The following is a 19,613-nucleotide window of genomic DNA, read 5'->3' as shown; positions in this document are numbered from 1 at the left end:
GGAACTTTCTGGGTCTTTTGATGCACGCCTCAACACAGACATGAAAAGAAGCAACAAGCTGGGTCCCTCTTCTTCTCTTCATTTCCCTTCATCTCTCTCCTTTTCTACCTCTCCAGAGCGTGTGTGTGTGTGTGTGTGTGTGTGTGTGTGTGTGTGTGTGTGGGGGGGGGGTGGGGGGGTGGGGGGGGGTGAAGTTGTGAGGTTGTCAGGACAGCTCAGATTAGGGACATTGTCCAGAGCTGTTTACATCCGCCCCGACCATATTAAACCCAGATTAGATGCAGTGCCTCAGAGAAAGAAGGGCATTTTTACAGAGAAGACAAGGATTTACAATCAGCCTGGAAATGGGGAGTGAGAAATGTGTTCTCAACGGGGTGGAGAAATGGGGAGGAGGGAGGAGGATGCAGGAGGGGGTATGAGGGGGGGGGGGGGGGGCGGAGAATTGATCAGATCCTGTTTGAAGGTCATGTGACACGGCCGTGTTGGGTGCGGGGGTTTAGTAGTGAGACAGATTTTGGCAGAGGAACTGTTTTCAGTGAGGAAACGGCCAAACAGGAATAATGTAATCTGCTCCACTATACCGTCCTCCTCTGTTGGCTCCAGTATAACATTACACTCACAGCACTTACAAAAGAATAAAGACATTTCAAATGTCATATTATGTCTATATACACGGTTGTAATGATGTGCAAATGGTTAAAGTACAAAAGGGAAAATAAATAAGCATAAATATGGGTTGTATTTACAATGGTGTTTGTTCTTCACTGGTTGCTCTTTTCTTGTGGCAACAGGTCACACATCTTGCTGTATGATGCACACTGTGGTATTTCACCCAGTAGATATGGGAGTTTATCAAATTGGATTTGTTTTCGAATTCTTTGTGGTTCTGTATAATCTGAGGGAAATATGTGTCTCTAATATGGTCATACATTTGGCAGGAGGTTAGGAAGTGCAGCTCAGTTTCCACCTCATTTTGTGGGCAGTGAGCACATAGCCTGTCTTCTCTTGAGAACCAGGTCTGCCTTCAATAGCAAGGCTGTGCTCACTGAGTCTGTACATAGTAAAATATGTCCTTAAGTTTGGGTTAGTCACAGTGGTCAGGTATTCTGCCACTGTGTACTCTCTGTTTAGGGCCAAATAGCATTCTAGTTTGCTCTGTTTCTTTCTTAATTCTTTCCAATGTGTTAAGTAATTATCTTTTTGTTTTCTCATGATTTGGTTGGGTCTAATTGTGTTGCTGTCCTGGGGCTCTGTGGGGTGTGTTTGTGTTTGTGAACAGAGCCCTAGGACCAGCTTGCTTAGGGGACTCTTCTCCAGGTTCATCTCTCTGTAGGTGATGGCTTTGTTCTGGAAAGTTTGGGAATCGCTTCATTTTAGGTGGTTGTAGAATTTAACGTCTCTTTTCTGGATTTTGATAATTAGTGGGTATCGGCCTAATTCTGCTCTGCATGTATTATTTGGTGTTTTACGTTGTACACTGAGGATATTTTGGGAGAATTCTGCATGCAGAGTCTCAATTTGATGTTTATCCCATTTAGTGAATTCTTGGTTGGTGAGCTGACCCCAGACCTCACCACCATAAAGGGCAATGGGTTCTATAAGGACCCCAGACCCCACAACCACGAAGGGCAATGGGTTCTATAACTGATTCAAGTATTTTTAGCCAGATCCTAATTGTTATGTCGAATTTCATGTTCCTTTTGATGGCATAGAAGGCCCTTCTTGCCTCTCAGTGTCACGGCCGTCGAATGAAGTAGACCAAAGCACAGCGTGGTGAGCGTACATATTCCTTTTTATTAGAAATGACGCCGACAAAAACAATAAACAATACAAAACAACCGTGAAGCTTTAGGGCTATGTGCCACAAAGTTAACTTCCCACACTGAAAGGAGGGAAAAAAGGCTGCCTAAGTATGGTTCCCAATCAGAAACAACGATAGACAGCTGTCCCTGATTGAGAACCATACCCGGCCAAAACATAGAAATACAAAATCATAGAAAACAAAAACATAGAATGCCCACCCCACATCACACCCTGACCAAAACAAAGAGAGACATAAAAAGGCTCTCTAAGGTCAGGGAGTGACACTCACATCGTTCACAGCGTTGTGGAAGTTACCTGTGGCGAGGTATGTGTCATTTTTTGTGTGCTCTAGGGTAGGTATTCCCAAACTGGGGTACGCACAGTTTTATTTAAAACAAAATTGATATATATATATATTAAAAACTATTTTAAATTCTTCACATTTTCAAACAGTCCATTTATATTTTCCAACATTTGGGTGAGTTTTTTTTCTCACCTGAGTAGCCTCGTTTCACCGCCAAAAATAAAATTAAACCATCTAGTGTTCAGCGAAATAACAACACAATGTCAAATACAGGTAGCCTCGTCAAATAATTAACATCCAATCACATTAACCGTTACTCTCTCGCGGGAATTCAACTAACGGTCCGTATGTAGGCAAACGTAGCTGCTGCTCTAAAACTGATAAATGGTTAAAGAAAGTAATGCCCGTGTCCATAGAGACACATACCAGCTCTACTGGTAGTACTGCTACTACCAGCAGTACTACACCTGCACCTGTCGACGACACAAGTTGTTCTGCTTCCACGGGCACATCAAATGCTAGCATCAGTAATTCTACATTTGTTGTTAGCCCAGCTAGCATGGACACTGACAGTTGTGAATCTGATGCCGCCGAAGAGCTACTGCCCCCTTACCCAGAAAAGCAACGAACAACAGACAGGGACGTCAAATATGATGAGAACTACATTGATTTGGGGTTCACTCATATTGGGAGTAGTGCCTTTCCTCAGCCACAGTGTGTTATATGTGCAAAAGTTCTATCTCACAACTCGATGAAACCTTCACTCTTGTGCAGACATTTAGAAACAAAACATGCCAATTTGAAAACTAAGCCACAGGAGTTTTTTTGAGTTAGAATTAACACGACTTTCGAATAGTAAGACATGTATAAAAGAAACAGATTCCATTAATAAGAAGGTAATAAGAAGCTTCTTATATGGTGAGCTACCGAATGGAGAGGACAGGCAAGCCCCATACTATTGTGGAGGACTAAATTCTTCCTGCTGCCGAGGATATGGCTGGGACAATACTGGGGGAAAAGGCCCAAAAAACTATACAGACAATGCCTTCATCAAACTACACTGGGTTCTTCCAAGCCAATGAATTCTATGCGTTACAGCTGGATGAGTCAACAGACGTGGCGGGCCTGGCACAGCTCCTGGTATATGCCCGGTTACGTTTACGGGGGGTCAATTAAGGAAGACATCCTCTTCTGCAAACCACTGGAAACCAGGACAACAGGAGAGGATATTTTTAAAGTACTGGCTTTGTGACATCAAATGGACTTTGGTGGTCAAGATGTGATGGTATCTGTACTGATGGCACAAAAGCCATGACAGGGAGACATAGTGGAGGGGTAACGCGCGTGCAAGCAGTTGCTCCCGACGCCACTTGGGTAGAACTGCAGCATCCACAGAGAGGCTCTTGCTGCCAAGGGAATGCCTGACAGCTTGAAAGACGTTTTGGACACTACAGTGAAAATGGTTAACTTTGTTAAAGCAAGGCCCCTGAACTCTTGTGTATTTTCTGCACTATGCCATGATTGGGGTGGCAGGTAGCCTAGTGATTAGAGCATTGGGCCAGTAACCGAAAGGTTGCTAGATCGAATCCCCGAGCTGACAAGGTGAACATCTGTCATTCTGACCCTGAAGAAGGCAGTTAACCCACTGTTCCTAGGCAAGCATTATAAATAAGAATGTATTCTTAACTGACTTGCCTAGATATATAAAAAAATACCTATCATAGGAGTCCCCTCGAAGCCTACCATTGACCATGTACCCAGCTTCTGACAGAGCTGCAGGAGTTGTGACCTGTTTTTGTTGCTTATGTTGTAATAGTTGTGCCTAGGGGGAATATGGGGGAAGGAATGCTGTCACCTCCAGGTAGGTGTTTGACCCTGTGTGTGCTGAGGGTGTTGGGTCGTACATTTCTGGCATTTAGGTCGCCACAATACCATGGAACACCTACAGTACTCTGGAACACATACAGTACCCTGGAACACATATATTACCATGGAACACCTACAGTACCCTGGAACACATACAGTACCTTGGAACACCTACAGTACCCTGGAACACATATATTACCCTGGAACACATATATTACCATGGAACACATATATTACCATGGAACACATATATTACCATGGAACACATATATTACCATGGAACACATATATTACCATGGAACACATACATTACCATGGAACACATATATTAACATGGAACACATACATTACCATGGAACACATATATTACCATGGAACACATATATTACCATGGAACACATATATTACCATGGAACACATATATTACCATGGAACACCTACAGTACCCTGGAACACATATATTACCATGGAACACATATATTACCATGGAACACATATATTAACATGGAACACATATATTACCATGGAACACATATATTAACATGGAACACATATATTACCATGGAACACATATATTACCATGGAACACATATATTACCATGGAACACATATATTAACATGGAACACATATATTACCATGGAAGACATATATTACCATGGAACACATATATTACCATGGAACACATATATTACCATGGAACACATATATTACCATGGAACACATATATTACCATGGAACACATATATTACCATGGAACACATATATTACCATGGAACACATATATTAACATGGAACACATATATTACCATGGAACACATTACCATGGAACACATACATTACCATGGAACACATACATTACCATGGAACACATATATTACCATGGAACACCTACAATACCATGGAACACATATATTACCATGGAACACCTACAATACCATGGAACTGCTTGTCTGTCTGACTCTCTGTCTGTCTGGTTATCTGCTTGTCTGTCTGACTCTCTGTCTGTCTGGTTATCTGCTTGTCTGTCTGTCTGGTTAGTCGTACCATGATTCTCTGTAGGCAGTAAATGAACAGAGGAGTAAAACTACAGGGACGTTATATTGGGGGTTGATATGTGATAGTGTTGAAGAATAACTGTCTCTGTATTTATACTATCCGTCAAGTTAGCAGCAGGACAGTAGACCCTCTGTTATGTGTTTACACTCATACCTGGATTACCAACAAGATATCACAGTCTCGCGTCATTTCTTTACATCCTTGGGTAAACAACTATTTTTCACCAGTAAACTGACTTCATCTGCCGATGTACTGTATTAGGCATACAGCTACCGCATGAGCTCCAGATGATTTAGGCTCACAGAGACAACTCTACGGTTAAGTTAAGGTATTCATTCAGACTGGGTTAAAGGTTAAGGTATTCATTCAGACTGGGTTAAAGGTTAAGGTATTCATTCAGACTGGGTTAAGTTAAGGTATTCAGTCAGACTGGGTTAAGTTAAGGTATTCATTCAGACTGGGTTAAGTTAAGGTATTCATTCAGACTGGGTTAAAGGTTAAGGTATTCATTCAGACTGGGTTAAAGGTTAAGGTATTCATTCAGACTGGGTTAAGTTAAGGTATTCATTCAGACTGGGTTAAAGGTTAAGCTATTCATTCAGACTGGGTTAAAGGTTAAGGTATTCAGTCAGACTGGGTTAAGTTAAGGTATTCATTCAGACTGGGTTAAAGGTTAAGGTATTCATTCAGACTGGGTTAAGTTAAGGTATTCATTCAGACTGGGTTAAAGGTTAAGGTATTCATTCAGACTGGGTTAAGTTAAGGCATTCATTCAGACTGGGTTAAAGGTTAAGGTATTCATTCAGACTGGGTTAAGTTAAGGTATTCAGTCAGACTGGGTTAAAGGTTAAGGTATTCAGTCAGACTGGGTTAAGTTAAGGTATTCATTCAGACTGGGTTAAGTTAAGGTATTCATTCAGACTGGGTTAAGTTAAGGTATTCAGTCAGACTGGGTTAAGTTAAGGTATTCATTCAGACTGGGTTAAGTTAAGGTATTCATTCAGACTGGGTTAAAGGTTAAGGTATTCATTCAGACTGGGTTAAGTTAAGGTATTCATTCAGACTGGGTTAAAGGTTAAGGTATTCAGTCAGACTGGGTTAAAGGTTAAGCTATTCATTCAGACTGGGTTAAGTTAAGGAATTCAGTCAGACTGGCTTAAAGGTTAAGGTATTCATTCAGACTGGGTTAAAGGTTAAGGTATTCATTCAGACTGGGTTAAAGGTTAAGGTATTCAGTCAGACTGGGTTAAAGGTTAAGGTATTCATTCAGACTGGGTTAAGTTAAGGTATTCATTTAGACTGGGTTAAAGGTTAAGGTATTCATTCAGACTGGGTTAAGTTAAGGTATTCAGTCAGACTGGGTTAAAGGTTAAGGTATTCATTCAGACTGGGTTAAGTTAAGGTATTCATTCAGACTGGGTTAAGTTAAGGAATTCAGTCAGACTGGGTTAAAGGTTAAGGTATTCATTCAGACTGGGTTAAAGGTTAAGGTATTCATTCAGACTGGGTTAAGTTAAGGCATTCATTCAGACTGGGTTAAGTTAAGGTATTCAGTCAGACTGGGTTAAGTTAAGGAATTCAGTCAGACTGGGTTAAAGGTTAAGGTATTCATTCAGACTGGGTTAAAGGTTAAGGTATTCATTCAGACTGGGTTAAGTTAAGGTATTCATTCAGACTGGGTTAAAGGTTAAGGTATTCATTCAGACTGGGTTAAGTTAAGGTATTCATTCAGACTGGGTTAAAGGTGAAGGTATTCATTAAGACTGGGTTAAGGTATTCATTCAGACTGGGTTAAGTTAAGGTATTCATTCAGACTGGGTTAAGTTAAGGTATTCATTCAGACTGGGTTAAGTTAAGGTATTCATTCAGACTGGGTTAAGTTAAGGTATTCATTCAGACTGGGTTAAAGGTTAAGGTATTCATTCAGACTGGGTTAAGTTAAGGTATTCATTCAGACTGGGTTAAGTTAAGGAATTAATTCAGACTGGGTTAAGTTAAGGTATTCATTCAGACTGGGTTAAGTTAAGGCATTAATTCAGACTGGGTTAAGTTAAGGTATTCATTCAGACTGGGTTAAGTTAAGGCATTAATTCAGACTGGGTTAAGTTAAGGTATTCATTCAGACTGGGTTAAAGGTTAAGGTATTCATTCAGACTGGGTTAAGTTAAGGTATTCATTCAGACTGGGTTAAAGGTTAAGGTATTCATTCAGACTGGGTTAAGTTAAGGCATTAATTCAGACTGGGTTAAGTTAAGGTATTCATTCAGACTGGGTTAAGTTAAGGTATTCATTCAGACTGGGTTAAGTTAAGGTATTCATTCAGACTGGGTTAAAGGTTAAGGTATTCATTCAGACAGGGTTAAAGGTTAAGGTATTCAGTCAGACTGGGTTAAGGGTTAAGGTTTGGGATAGGGTTAAAGGTTTAGGTTTGGGATAGGGTGAAAGGTTAAGGTTTGGGATAAAGGTTAAGGTTTGGGATAGGGTTAAAGGTTAAGGTTTGGGATAGGGTTAAAGGTTAAGGTTTGGGATAGGGTTAAAGGTTAAGGTTTGGGATAGGGTTAAAGGTTAAGGTTTGGGATAGGGTTAAATGTTAAGGTTTTGGATAGGGTTAAAGGTTAAGTTTTGGGATAGGGTTAAAGGTTAAGGTTTGGGATAGGGTTAAAGGTTAAGGTTTGGGATAGGGTTAAATGTTAAGGTTTGGGATAGGGTTAAAGGTTAAGGTTTGGGATAGGGTTAAAGGTTAAGGTTTGGGATATGGTTAAAGGTTTGGGATAGGGTTAAATGTTAAGGTTTGGGATAGGGTTAAAGGTTAAGGTTTGGGATAGGGTTAAAGGTTAAGGTTTGGGATAGGGTTAAAGGTTAAGGTTTGGGATAGGGTTAAAGGTTAAGGTTTGGGATAGGGTTAAAGGTTAAGGTTTGGGATATGGTTAATGGTTTGGGATAGGGTTAAAGGTTAAGGTTTGGGAGAGGGTTAAAGGTTTTGGATAGGGTTAAAGTTTAAGGTTTGGGATATGGTTAAAGGTTAAGGTTTGGGATAGGGTTAAAGGTTAAGGTTTGGGATAGGGTTAAAGGTTAAGGTTTGGGATAGGGTTAAAGGTTAAGGTTTGGGATAGGGTTAAAGGTTAAGGTTTGGGATAGGGTTAAAGGTTTGGGATAGGGATAGGGTTAAAGATAAAGGTTTGGGATAGGGTTAAAGGTTAAGGTTTGGGATAGGGTTAAATGTTAAGGTTTGGGATAGGGTTAAAGATTAAGGTTTGGGATAGGGTTAAAGGTTAAGGTTTGGGATAGGGTTAAAGATTAAGGTTTGGGATAGGGTTAAAGGTTAAGGTTTGGGATAGGGTTAAAGGTTTGGGATAGGGTTAAAGGTTAAGGTTTGGGATAGGGTTAAAGATTAAGGTTTGGGATAGGGTTAAAGGTTAAGGTTTGGGATAGGGTTAAAGATTAAGGTTTGGGATAGGGTTAAAGGTTAAGGTTTGGGATAGGGTTAAAGGTTAAGGTTTGGGATAGGGTTAAATGTTAAGGTTTGGGATAGGGTTAAATGTTAAGGTTTGGGATAGGGTTAAAGGTTAAGGTTTGGGATAGGGTTAAATGTTAAGGTTTGGGATAGGGTTAAAGGTTAAGGTTTGGGATAGGGTTAAAGGTTAAGGTTTGGGATATGGTTAAAGGTTTGGGATAGGGTTAAATGTTAAGGTTTGGGATAGGGTTAAAGGTTAAGGTTTGGGATAAGGTTAAAGGTTAAGGTTTGGGATAGGGTTAAAGGTTAAGGTTTGGGATAGGGTTAAAGGTTAAGGTTTGGGATAAGGTTAAAGGTTAAGGTTTGGGATAGGGTTAAAGGTTAAGGTTTGGGATAGGGTTAAAGGTTAAGGTTTGGGATAGGGTTAAAGATTAAGGTTTGGGATAGGGTTAAAGATTAAGGTTTGGGATAGGGTTAAAGGTTAAGGTTTGGGATAGGGTTAAAGGTTAAGGTTTGGGGTTAAAACAAAAACAACTCTGTTAGTTCATTAATTAATACTTCTGATTGGTTAACAGTTCAGGCATTAATTCTGATTGGTTAACAGTTCAGGCATTAATTCTGATTGGTTAACAGTTCAGGCATTAATTCTGATTGGTTAAGTTAAAGGAAAGATTAACCCATTATGAATGTTATATGTTTGTCCATCTCTGAGAGATCTCTTCCCTGGGTTAGGGTGTGTCTGTGTCTGAGAGATCTCTTCCCTGGGTTAGGGTGTGTCTGTGTCTGAGAGATCTCTTCCCTGGGTTAGGGTGTGTCTGTGTCTGAGAGATCTCTTCCCTGGGTTAGGGTGTGTCTGTGTCTGAGAGATCTCTTCCCTGGGTTAGGGTGTGTCCATCTCTGAGAGATCTCTTCCCTGGGTTAGGGTGTGTCTGTGTCTGAGAGATCTCTTCCCTGGGTTAGGGTGTGTCTGTGTCTGAGAGATCTCTTCCCTGGGTTAGGGTGTGTCTGTGTCTGTGTGTGTGTAGTGTGTGTAGTGTTTGTAGTGTGTAGTGTGTGTAGTGTTTGTAGCGTGTGTAGTGTGTGTGGAGGGTGTGTAGTGCGTGTAGTGTGTGTCTGTGTGTGTGTAGTGTTTGTAGTGTGTGTAGTGCGTGTAGTGTGTGTCTGTGTCTGTGTGTGTGTAGTGTGTGTAGTGTGTGTAGTGTGTGTCTGTGTCTGTGTGTGTGTAGTGTTTGTAGTGTGTGTAGTGCGTGTAGTGTGTGTCTGTGTGTGTGTAGTGTTTGTAGTGTGTGTAGTGCGTGTAGTGTGTGTCTGTGTCTGTGTGTGTGTAGTGTGTGTAGTGTGTGTAGTGCGTGTAGTGTGTGTCTGTGTGTGTGTAGTGTTTGTAGTGTGTGTAGTGCGTGTAGTGTGTGTCTGTGTCTGTGTGTGTGTAGTGTTTGTAGTGTGTGTGTAGTGTGTGTAGTGCGTGTAGTGTGTGTCTGTGTCTGTGTGTGTGTAGTGTTTGTAGTGTGTGTAGTGCGTGTAGTGTGTGTCTGTGTGTGTAAACAACACAATCTGCAGCAGAGAGAGAGAACGTCTCCTAATCACGGTTTCCCACGATCAAAGCGAAACATTCCCTGCAAAGTTATCAGCTGTTGTTGTTATTATTATAGTGTTATAATGTTACGCTCTATAAACTCATTAACCAATCCTTCTGAAGTTCTCCTCCATACTGTAGGATATGAATCAACATAACTAATTCATGAGCCCTTTCTCCATCTACCATGCAACCATGGTAACGCACATTCACACGTTCAGCTGTTTTACAGGAAATACATGGTAATATCAACACAAAGTAGTTCAGCTACTGTCTGGGAGGGTTGAGTCTATACATCAGTGTGAGACATGGAGGGAGGGAGTGGGAGAGGAAGATGGAGGGAGGGGGGGAGGGGGAGAGAGGAGACAGGGAGAGAGAGATGGAGATGGAGAGGGGGAGAGAGAGAGCGAGATGGAGGGAGAGAGAGAGAGGGGGGAGAGAGAGAGCGGGGGAGAAATGGAGAGAGAGTTGGAGAGAGAGAGATGGAGATGGAGAGAGAGAGAGAGATGGATTTAATGTGTTGTTGTGATTAGTATTGTTGTTGTAGTTGTAGTTGTTGTTAATGGTAATCCCATGTCCACTACTACTATTATTATTGCTGTTGGTCCCACCATTTATTTATATATACATATATATTTTTTTCTATATGTATACTTTGACAATTTAAGTAATAATGAACTTGCCATCCAATAAAGTCAATTGAATTGAATTGAAAGAGAGAGAGATGGAGAGAGAGTTATTGGCTTTGCCAACCTCTTCAACAGCATCTCTGTGTAGCCAGTTAACATGTTGGTTTATCCTGCTCTAACGTACCTGGCTCACTGCTCCTTCAGCGTGTCATGGACCCTGTCTGTCTCTCTCTCACCCTGTCTCTCTCTCTCTGTCTCTCTAACCCTGTCTGCCTCTCTCTGTCCCTTAACCCTGTCTGTCTCTCTCTGTCTCTAACCCTAACCCTATCTGTCTCTCTCTGTCCCTTAACCCTGTCTGTCTCTCTCTGTCTCTAACCCTGTCTCTCTCTCTCTGTCTCTAACCCTGTCTGTCTCTCTCTGTCTCTGCCTGTCCCTTAACCCTGTCTGTCTCTCTCTGTCCCTCTAACCCTGTCTGTCTCTGTCTCTCTGTCCCTTAACCCTGTCTCTAACCCTAACCCTGTCTGTCTCTCTGTCTCTTAACCCTGTATCTAACCCTAACCCTGTCTGTCTCTCTGTCTCTTAACCCTGTCTCTAACCCTAACCCTCTGTCTCTCTCTGTCTCTCTAACCCTGTCTGTCTCTGTCTGTCTGTCCCTTAACCCTGTCTGTCTCTCTCTGTCCCTTAACCCTGTCTGTCTCTCTCTGTCTCTCTAACCCTGTCTCTATCCCTAACCCTGTCTGTCTCTCTGTCCCTTAACCCTGTCTGTCTCTCTCTGTCTCTCTAACCCTGTCCCTAACCCTGTCTGTCTCTCTCTGTCTCTCTAACCCTGTCTCTATCCCTAACCCTGTCTGTCTCTCTCTGTCCCTTAACCCTGTCTGTCTCTCTCTGTCTCTCTAACCCTGTCCCTAACCCTGTCTGTCTCTCTCTGTCTCTCTAACCCTGTCTCTATCCCTAACCCTGTCTGTCTCTCTCTGTCCCTTAACACTGTCTGTCTCTCTCTGTCTCTCTAACCCTGTCCCTAACCCTGTCTGTCTCTCTCTCTGTCCCCTAACCATGTCTGTCTCTCTCTCTGTCCCCTAACCCTGTCTGTCTCTCTCTCTGTCCCCTAACCCTTTCTGTCTCTCTCTCTGTCCCCTAACCCTTTCTGTCTCTCTCTCTGTCCCCTAACCCTTTCTGTCTCTCTCTCTGTCCCCTAACCATGTCTGTCTCTCTCTCTGTCCCCTAACCCTGTCTGTCTCTCTCTGTGTCCCCTAACCCTTTCTGTCTCTCTCTCTGTCCCCTAACCCTTTCTGTCTCTCTCTCTGTCCCCTAACCCTGTCTGTCTCTCTCTCTGTCCCCTAACCCTGTCTGTCTCTCTCTCTGTCCCCTAACCCTTTCTGTCTCTCTCTCTGTCTCTCTAACCCTAACCCTGTCTGTCTCTCTCTCTGTTCCCTAACCCTGTCTGTCTCTCTCTCTGTCCCCTAACCCTTTCTCTTTGTCCCTGGCTATAGACGCTGTGTCTTTCGAGGCAGTCTTCCTCTATGCGTAATCTCTCTGTTTCTCTGTGTGTCTCTCTCTCTCCCCCTCTAGACTCTGTGTCCAGTGAGACTGTCTTCATGGGGATGGGGGACACCATGTATCTGTTCTGTCTCTCTCTCTGTCTCTCTAACCCTAACCCTGTCTCTGTCCCTTAAGACTCTGTGTTCCTGGAGGACTATGTGGTCTCTACTGGAGACACCCTGGATCTGTCCTGTAACCCCGACGGCCCCGCCCAAGCTGTCCTCTGGTTCAAGGATGGCAGCGGCCTGTTGCCTAGCAACCGGACGCGAGTGGACCAGAGGGTTCTACGCATCATCAACGTGTCTTACGAGGACTCCGGCATGTACTCCTGCCACGTCACTCACGACAACAACCTGCTCAGCAACTACACAATCAGAGTGACAGGTGACATCATCATACATCCTCATCTCACCTCTCTCTTGCTATCCGTCTGGTTTTATATTTACCTCTGGTTGGCTATCCTTTTCCCTCCTCTCTCTGGTTGGCTATCCTTTTCCCTCCTCTCTCTGGTTGGCTATCCTTTTCCCTCCTCTCTCTGGTTGGCTATCCTTTTCCCTCCTCTCTCTGGTTGGCTATCCTTTTCCCTCTCCTCTCTCTGGTTGGCTATCCTTTTCCCTCCTCTCTCTGGTTGGCTATCCTTTTCCCTCCTCTCTCTGGTTGGCTATCCTTTTCCCTCTCTCTCTCTCTGGTTGGCTATCCTTTTCCCTCCTCTCTCTCTGGTTGGCTATCCTTTTCCCTCCTCTCTCTCTGGTTGGCTATCCTTTTCCCTCCTCTCTCTCTGGTTGGCTATCCTTTTCCCTCCTCTCTCTGGTTGGCTATCCTTTTCCCTCCTCTCTCTCTGGTTGGCTATCCTTTTCCCTCCTCTCTCTCTGGTTGGCTATCCTTTTCCCTCCTCTCTCTGGTTGGCTATCCTTTTCCCTCCTCTCTCTCTGGTTGGCTATCCTTTTCCCTCCTCTCTCTCTGGTTGGCTATCCTTTTCCCTCCTCTCTCTCTGGTTGGCTATCCTTTTCCCTCCTCTCTCTGGTTGGCTATCCTTTTCCCTCCTCTCTCTCTGGTTGGCTATCCTTTTCCCTCCTCTCTCTCTGGTTGGCTATCCTTTTCCCTCCTCTCTCTGGTTGGCTATCCTTTTCCCTCCTCTCTCTCTGGTTGGCTATCCTTTTCCCTCCTCTCTCTCTGGTTGGCTATCCTTTTCCCTCCTCTCTCTCTGGTTGGCTATCCTTTTCCCTCCTCTCTCTGGTTGGCTATCCTTTTCCCTCCTCTCTCTCTGGTTGGCTATCCTTTTCCCTCCTCTCTCTCTGGTTGGCTATCCTTTTCCCTCCTCTCTCTGGTTGGCTATCCTTTTCCCTCCTCTCTCTCTGGTTGGCTATCCTTTTCCCTCCTCTCTCTCTGGTTGGCTATCCTTTTCCCTCCTCTCTCTCTGGTTGGCTATCCTTTTCCCTCCTCTCTCTGGTTGGCTATCCTTTTCCCTCCTCTCTCTCTGGTTGGCTATCCTTTTCCCTCCTCTCTCTCTGGTTGGCTATCCTTTTCCCTCCTCTCTCTGGTTGGCTATCCTTTTCCCTCCTCTCTCTGGTTGGCTATCCTTTTCCCTCCTCTCTCTGGTTGGCTATCCTTTTCCCTCCTCTCTCTGGTTGGCTATCCTTTTCCCTCCTCTCTCTGGTTGGCTATCCTTTTCCCTCCTCTCTCTCTGGTTGGCTATCCTTTTCCCTCCTCTCTCTGGTTGGCTATCCTTTTCCCTCCTCTCTCTGGTTGGCTATCCTTTTCCCTCTCCTCTCTCTGGTTGGCTATCCTTTTCCCTCCTCTCTCTGGTTGGCTATCCTTTTCCCTCCTCTCTCTGGTTGGCTATCCTTTTCCCTCTCCTCTCTCTGGTTGGCTATCCTTTTCCCTCCTCTCTCTGGTTGGCTATCCTTTTCCCTCCTCTCTCTGGTTGGCTATCCTTTTCCCTCTCTCTCTCTCTGGTTGGCTATCCTTTTCCCTCCTCTCTCTCTGGTTGGCTATCCTTTTCCCTCCTCTCTCTCTGGTTGGCTATCCTTTTCCCTCCTCTCTCTCTGGTTGGCTATCCTTTTCCCTCCTCTCTCTGGTTGGCTATCCTTTTCCCTCCTCTCTCTCTGGTTGGCTATCCTTTTCCCTCCTCTCTCTCTGGTTGGCTATCCTTTTCCCTCCTCTCTCTGGTTGGCTATCCTTTTCCCTCCTCTCTCTCTGGTTGGCTATCCTTTTCCCTCCTCTCTCTCTGGTTGGCTATCCTTTTCCCTCCTCTCTCTCTGGTTGGCTATCCTTTTCCCTCCTCTCTCTGGTTGGCTATCCTTTTCCCTCCTCTCTCTCTGGTTGGCTATCCTTTTCCCTCCTCTCTCTCTGGTTGGCTATCCTTTTCCCTCCTCTCTCTGGTTGGCTATCCTTTTCCCTCCTCTCTCTGGTTGGCTATCCTTTTCCCTCCTCTCTCTGGTTGGCTATCCTTTTCCCTCTCTCTCTCTGGTTGGCTATCCTTTTCCCTCCTCTCTCTGGTTGGCTATCCTTTTCCCTCCTCTCTCTCTGGTTGGCTATCCTTTTCCCTCCTCTCTCTCTGGTTGGCTATCCTTTTCCCTCCTCTCTCTGGTTGGCTATCCTTTTCCCTCCTCTCTCTCTGGTTGGCTATCCTTTTCCCTCCTCTCTCTCTGGTTGGCTATCCTTTTCCCTCCTCTCTCTCTGGTTGGCTATCCTTTTCCCTCCTCTCTCTGGTTGGCTATCCTTTTCCCTCCTCTCTCTCTGGTTGGCTATCCTTTTCCCTCCTCTCTCTCTGGTTGGCTATCCTTTTCCCTCCTCTCTCTGGTTGGCTATCCTTTTCCCTCCTCTCTCTGGTTGGCTATCCTTTTCCCTCCTCTCTCTGGTTGGCTATCCTTTTCCCTCCTCTCTCTGGTTGGCTATCCTTTTCCCTCCTCTCTCTGGTTGGCTATCCTTTTCCCTCCTCTCTCTCTGGTTGGCTATCCTTTTCCCTCCTCTCTCTGGTTGGCTATCCTTTTCCCTCCTCTCTCTGGTTGGCTATCCTTTTCCCTCTCCTCTCTCTGGTTGGCTATCCTTTTCCCTCCTCTCTCTGGTTGGCTATCCTTTTCCCTCCTCTCTCTGGTTGGCTATCCTTTTCCCTCCTCTCTCTCTGGTTGGCTATCCTTTTCCCTCCTCTCTCTCTGGTTGGCTATCCTTTTCCCTCCTCTCTCTGGTTGGCTATCCTTTTCCCTCTCTCTCTCTCTGGTTGGCTATCCTTTTCCCTCCTCTCTCTCTGGTTGGCTATCCTTTTCCCTCCTCTCTCTCTGGTTGGCTATCCTTTTCCCTCCTCTCTCTCTGGTTGGCTATCCTTTTCCCTCCTCTCTCTGGTTGGCTATCCTTTTCCCTCCTCTCTCTCTGGTTGGCTATCCTTTTCCCTCCTCTCTCTCTGGTTGGCTATCCTTTTCCCTCCTCTCTCTGGTTGGCTATCCTTTTCCCTCCTCTCTCTGGTTGGCTATCCTTTTCCCTCCTCTCTCTGGTTGGCTATCCTTTTCCCTCCTCTCTCTGGTTGGCTATCCTTTTCCCTCCTCTCTCTCTGGTTGGCTATCCTTTTCCCTCCTCTCTCTCTGGTTGGCTATCCTTTTCCCTCCTCTCTCTGGTTGGCTATCCTTTTCCCTCCTCTCTCTCTGGTTGGCTATCCTTTTCCCTCCTCTCTCTCTGGTTGGCTATCCTTTTCCCTCCTCTCTCTGGTTGGCTATCCTTTTCCCTCCTCTCTCTCTGGTTGGCTATCCTTTTCCCTCCTCTCTCTCTGGTTGGCTATCCTTTTCCCTCCTCTCTCTGGTTGGCTATCCTTTTCCCTCCTCTCTCTCTGGTTGGCTATCCTTTTCCCTCCTCTCTCTGGTTGGCTATCCTTTTCCCTCCTCTCTCTCTGGTTGGCTATCCTTTTCCCTCCTCTCTCTCTGGTTGGCTATCCTTTTCCCTCCTCTCTCTGGTTGGCTATCCTTTTCCCTCCTCTCTCTGGTTGGCTATCCTTTTCCCTCCTCTCTCTGGTTGGCTATCCTTTTCCCTCCTCTCTCTGGTTGGCTATTCTTTTCCCTCCTCTCTCTGGTTGGCTATCCTTTTCCCTCTCTCTCTGGTTGGCTATCCTTTTCCCTCCTCTCTCTCTGGTTGGCTATCCTTTTCCCTCCTCTCTCTCTGGTTGGCTATCCTTTTCCCTCCTCTCTCTGGTTGGCGATCTAGGTGCTGCAGTAGGCCCTCCTTGGTTGGTGACAGAAGCACCAGATCATCAGCAAACAGGAGACATTTGACTTCAGAGTCTAGTAGGGTGAGGCCGGGTGCTGCAGACTGTTCTAGTGCCCGCGCCAATTCGTTGATATATATGTTGAAGAGGGTGGTACTTAAGCTGAATCCCTGTCTTATCCCACGGCCCTGTGGAAAGAAATGTGTGTTTTTTGTAAAGTTTGACCGCACACTTGTTGTTTGTGGACATGGATTTTATAATGTCGTATGTTTTTCCCCCAACACCACTTTCCATCCATTTGTATAGCAGACCCTCATGCCAAATTGTGTCGAAATATGTTTTAAATCAACAAAGCATGAGAAGAGTTTGCCTTTGTTTTGGTTTGTTTGTTTGTCAATTAGGGTGTGCAGGGTGAATACGTGGTCTGTCGTACGGTAATTTGGTAAAAAGCCAATTTGACATTTGCTCAGTACATTGTTTTTGTTGCTGTTGAAACATATCCCCTGGTATTTATTGGGGTCAAATTAGTCTCCACTGTTTGGCTATAATTTTCCCTCCTCTCTCTCTTTCTCTCTCTCTCTCTCTCTCTCTCTCTCTCTCTCTCTCTCTCTCTCTCTCTCTCTCTCTCTCTCTCTCTCTCTCTCTCTCTCTCTCTCTCTCTCTCTCTCTCTCTCTCTTTCTCTCTCTCTCTCTCTCTCTGTTTGGCTGTCCTTTCCCCTCCACTCTCTATCCCTCTGTTTCCATCCATATCTCTCCAAGAGGGTAATGTTTTAATCAACCAATTATGTAATGACCAAACGTGATGAATAATATTAGTCACTGTCAGGAGGTCATCACGACTTCCACTGTGTCTGCCTGATAGACCTTACAACCAATCAACATATAACTGATATCTACAGCTTTCACTCAATAGATATCTGATTACCAGTAAGTATTGATTTCTGCCAGGTTGTTATAGTCCATAAACAGAGAGGTTTCCTCCCAGGGTCTGTCTAGTTTAAAACCTCCAGAGTTCCAACATTCAGACACACACATCTAGTAGCGCATGCTCACATAGGCTCAGACACTTACGGCTCCAAATGTCACAGCCAAGTTCCACTCTGATACTGGCCTCAGACCTCACACCTCAGTTCCACTCTGATACTGGCCTCAGACCTCACACCTCAGTTCCACTCTGATACTGGCCTCAGACCTCAGACCTCATTTCCACTCTGATACTGGCCTCAGACCTCACACCTCAGTTCTATTCTTTAATACAGGCCTCATTTCCACTCGGATACAGGCCTTATTTCCACTCTTTAATACAGGCCTCATTTCCACTCGGATACAGGCCTCATTTCCACTCGGATACAGGCCTTATTTCCACTCTTTAATACAGGCCTCATTTCCACTCGGATACAGGCCTTATTTCCACTCTTTAATACAGGCCTCATTTCCACTCTGATACTGGCCTCATTTCCACTCTGATACTGGCCTAATTTCCAGTCTGATACTGGCCTCATTTCCACTCTGATACTGGCCTCATTTCCACTCTGATACTGGCCTCGTTTCCACTCTGATACTGGCCTCATTTCCACTCTGATACTGGCCTCATTTCCACTCTGATACTGGCCTCATTTCCATTCTGATACTGGCCTCATTTCCACTCTGATACAGGCCTCATTTCCACTCTGATACAGGCCTCATTTCCACTCTGGTACTGGCCTCATTTCCACTCTGATACTGGCCTCATTTCCATTCTGATACTGGCCTCATTTCCACTCTGATACAGGCCTCATTTCCATTCTGATACTGGCCTCATTTCCACTCTGATACAGGCCTCATTTCCACTTTGACACTGGCCTCATTTCCACTCTGATACTGGCCTCATTTCCACTCTGATATTGGCCTAATTTCCACTCTGATACTGGCCTCATTTCCACTCTGATATTGGCCTAATTTCCACTCTGATACAGGCCTCATTTCCACTTTGACACTGGCCTCATTTCCACTCTGATACAGGCCTAATTTTCACTCTGATACTGGCCTCAGACCTCATTTCCACTCTGATACAGGCCTAATTTCCAATTTGACACTGGCCTCATTTCCACTCTGATACAGGCCTCATTTCCACTCTGATACTGGCCTCAGACCTCAGTTCCACTCTATAATACAGGCCTCATTTCCACTCTGATACAGGCCTCATTTCCACTCTGATACTGGCCTCATTTCCACTCTGATACTGGCCTCATTTCCATTCTGATACTGGCCTCATTTCCACTCTGATACAGGCCTAATTTCCACTCTGATACTGGCCTCAGACCTCATTTCCACTCTGATACAGGCCTCATTTCCACTTTGACACTGGCCTCATTTCCACTCTGATACAGGCCTCATTTCCACTCTGATACTGGCCTCAGACCTCAGTTCCACTCTATAATACAGGCCTCATTTCCACTCTGATACAGGCCTCATTTCCACTCTGATACAGGCCTCATTTCCACTCTGATACTGGCCTCATTTCCACTCTGATACTGGCCTAATTTCCAGTCTGATACTGGCCTCATTTCCACTCTGATACTGGCCTCATTTCCACTCGGATACAGGCCTCATTTCCACTTTGACACTGGCCTCATTTCCACTCTGATACAGGCCTCATTTCCACTCTGATACTGGCCTCAGACCTCAGTTCCACTCTATAATACAGGCCTCATTTCCACTCTGATACAGGCCTCATTTCCACTCTGATACTGGCCTCATTTCCATTCTGATACTGGCCTCATTTCCACTCTGATACTGGCCTAATTTCCAGTCTGATACTGGCCTCATTTCCACTCTGATACTGGCCTCATTTCCACTCTGATACAGGCCTCATTTCCACTCTGATAAAAGCCTTAGTTACACTCTGATACAGGCCTAATTTCCACTCTGGTACAGGCCTCATTTCCACTCTGATACTGGCCTCATTTCCACTCGGATACAGGCCTTATTTCCACCCGTTAATACAGGCCTCAATTCCACTCGGATACAGGCCTTATTTCCACTCTTTAATACAGACCTCAGTTCCACTCTTTAATACAGGCCTCATTTCCACTCAGATACAGGCCCTATTTCCACTCTTTAATACAGGCCTCGTTTCCACTCTGATACTGGCCTCATTTCCACTCTGATACTGGCCTCATTTCCACTCTGATACTGGCCTCGTTTCCACTCGGAT

General features: G+C 44.8%; 1 protein-coding gene across 5 annotated transcripts in view; it reads left to right on the top strand.

The window, feature by feature from the left end:
• The first annotated feature begins 12,341 nt into the window (after positions 1-12,341).
• LOC129813324 (fibroblast growth factor receptor 3) overlaps positions 12,342-19,613 on the top strand; it is a 211,854-nt gene continuing 204,582 nt past the window's right edge. For all 5 annotated transcript variants that reach the window (XM_055865682.1, XM_055865681.1, XM_055865680.1 and 2 more), the window contains exon 1: positions 12,342-12,609. In XM_055865682.1, coding sequence (XP_055721657.1) covers positions 12,546-12,609 — 64 coding nt within the window. In that variant the 5' untranslated portion in view covers positions 12,342-12,545. The remainder of the gene's footprint in view (positions 12,610-19,613) is intronic.

This window comes from Salvelinus fontinalis, chromosome 16, assembly GCF_029448725.1.
Source record: "Salvelinus fontinalis isolate EN_2023a chromosome 16, ASM2944872v1, whole genome shotgun sequence".
NCBI lineage: Eukaryota > Metazoa > Chordata > Actinopteri > Salmoniformes > Salmonidae > Salvelinus > Salvelinus fontinalis.
This window is presented reverse-complemented; position numbering and strand designations above follow the sequence as displayed.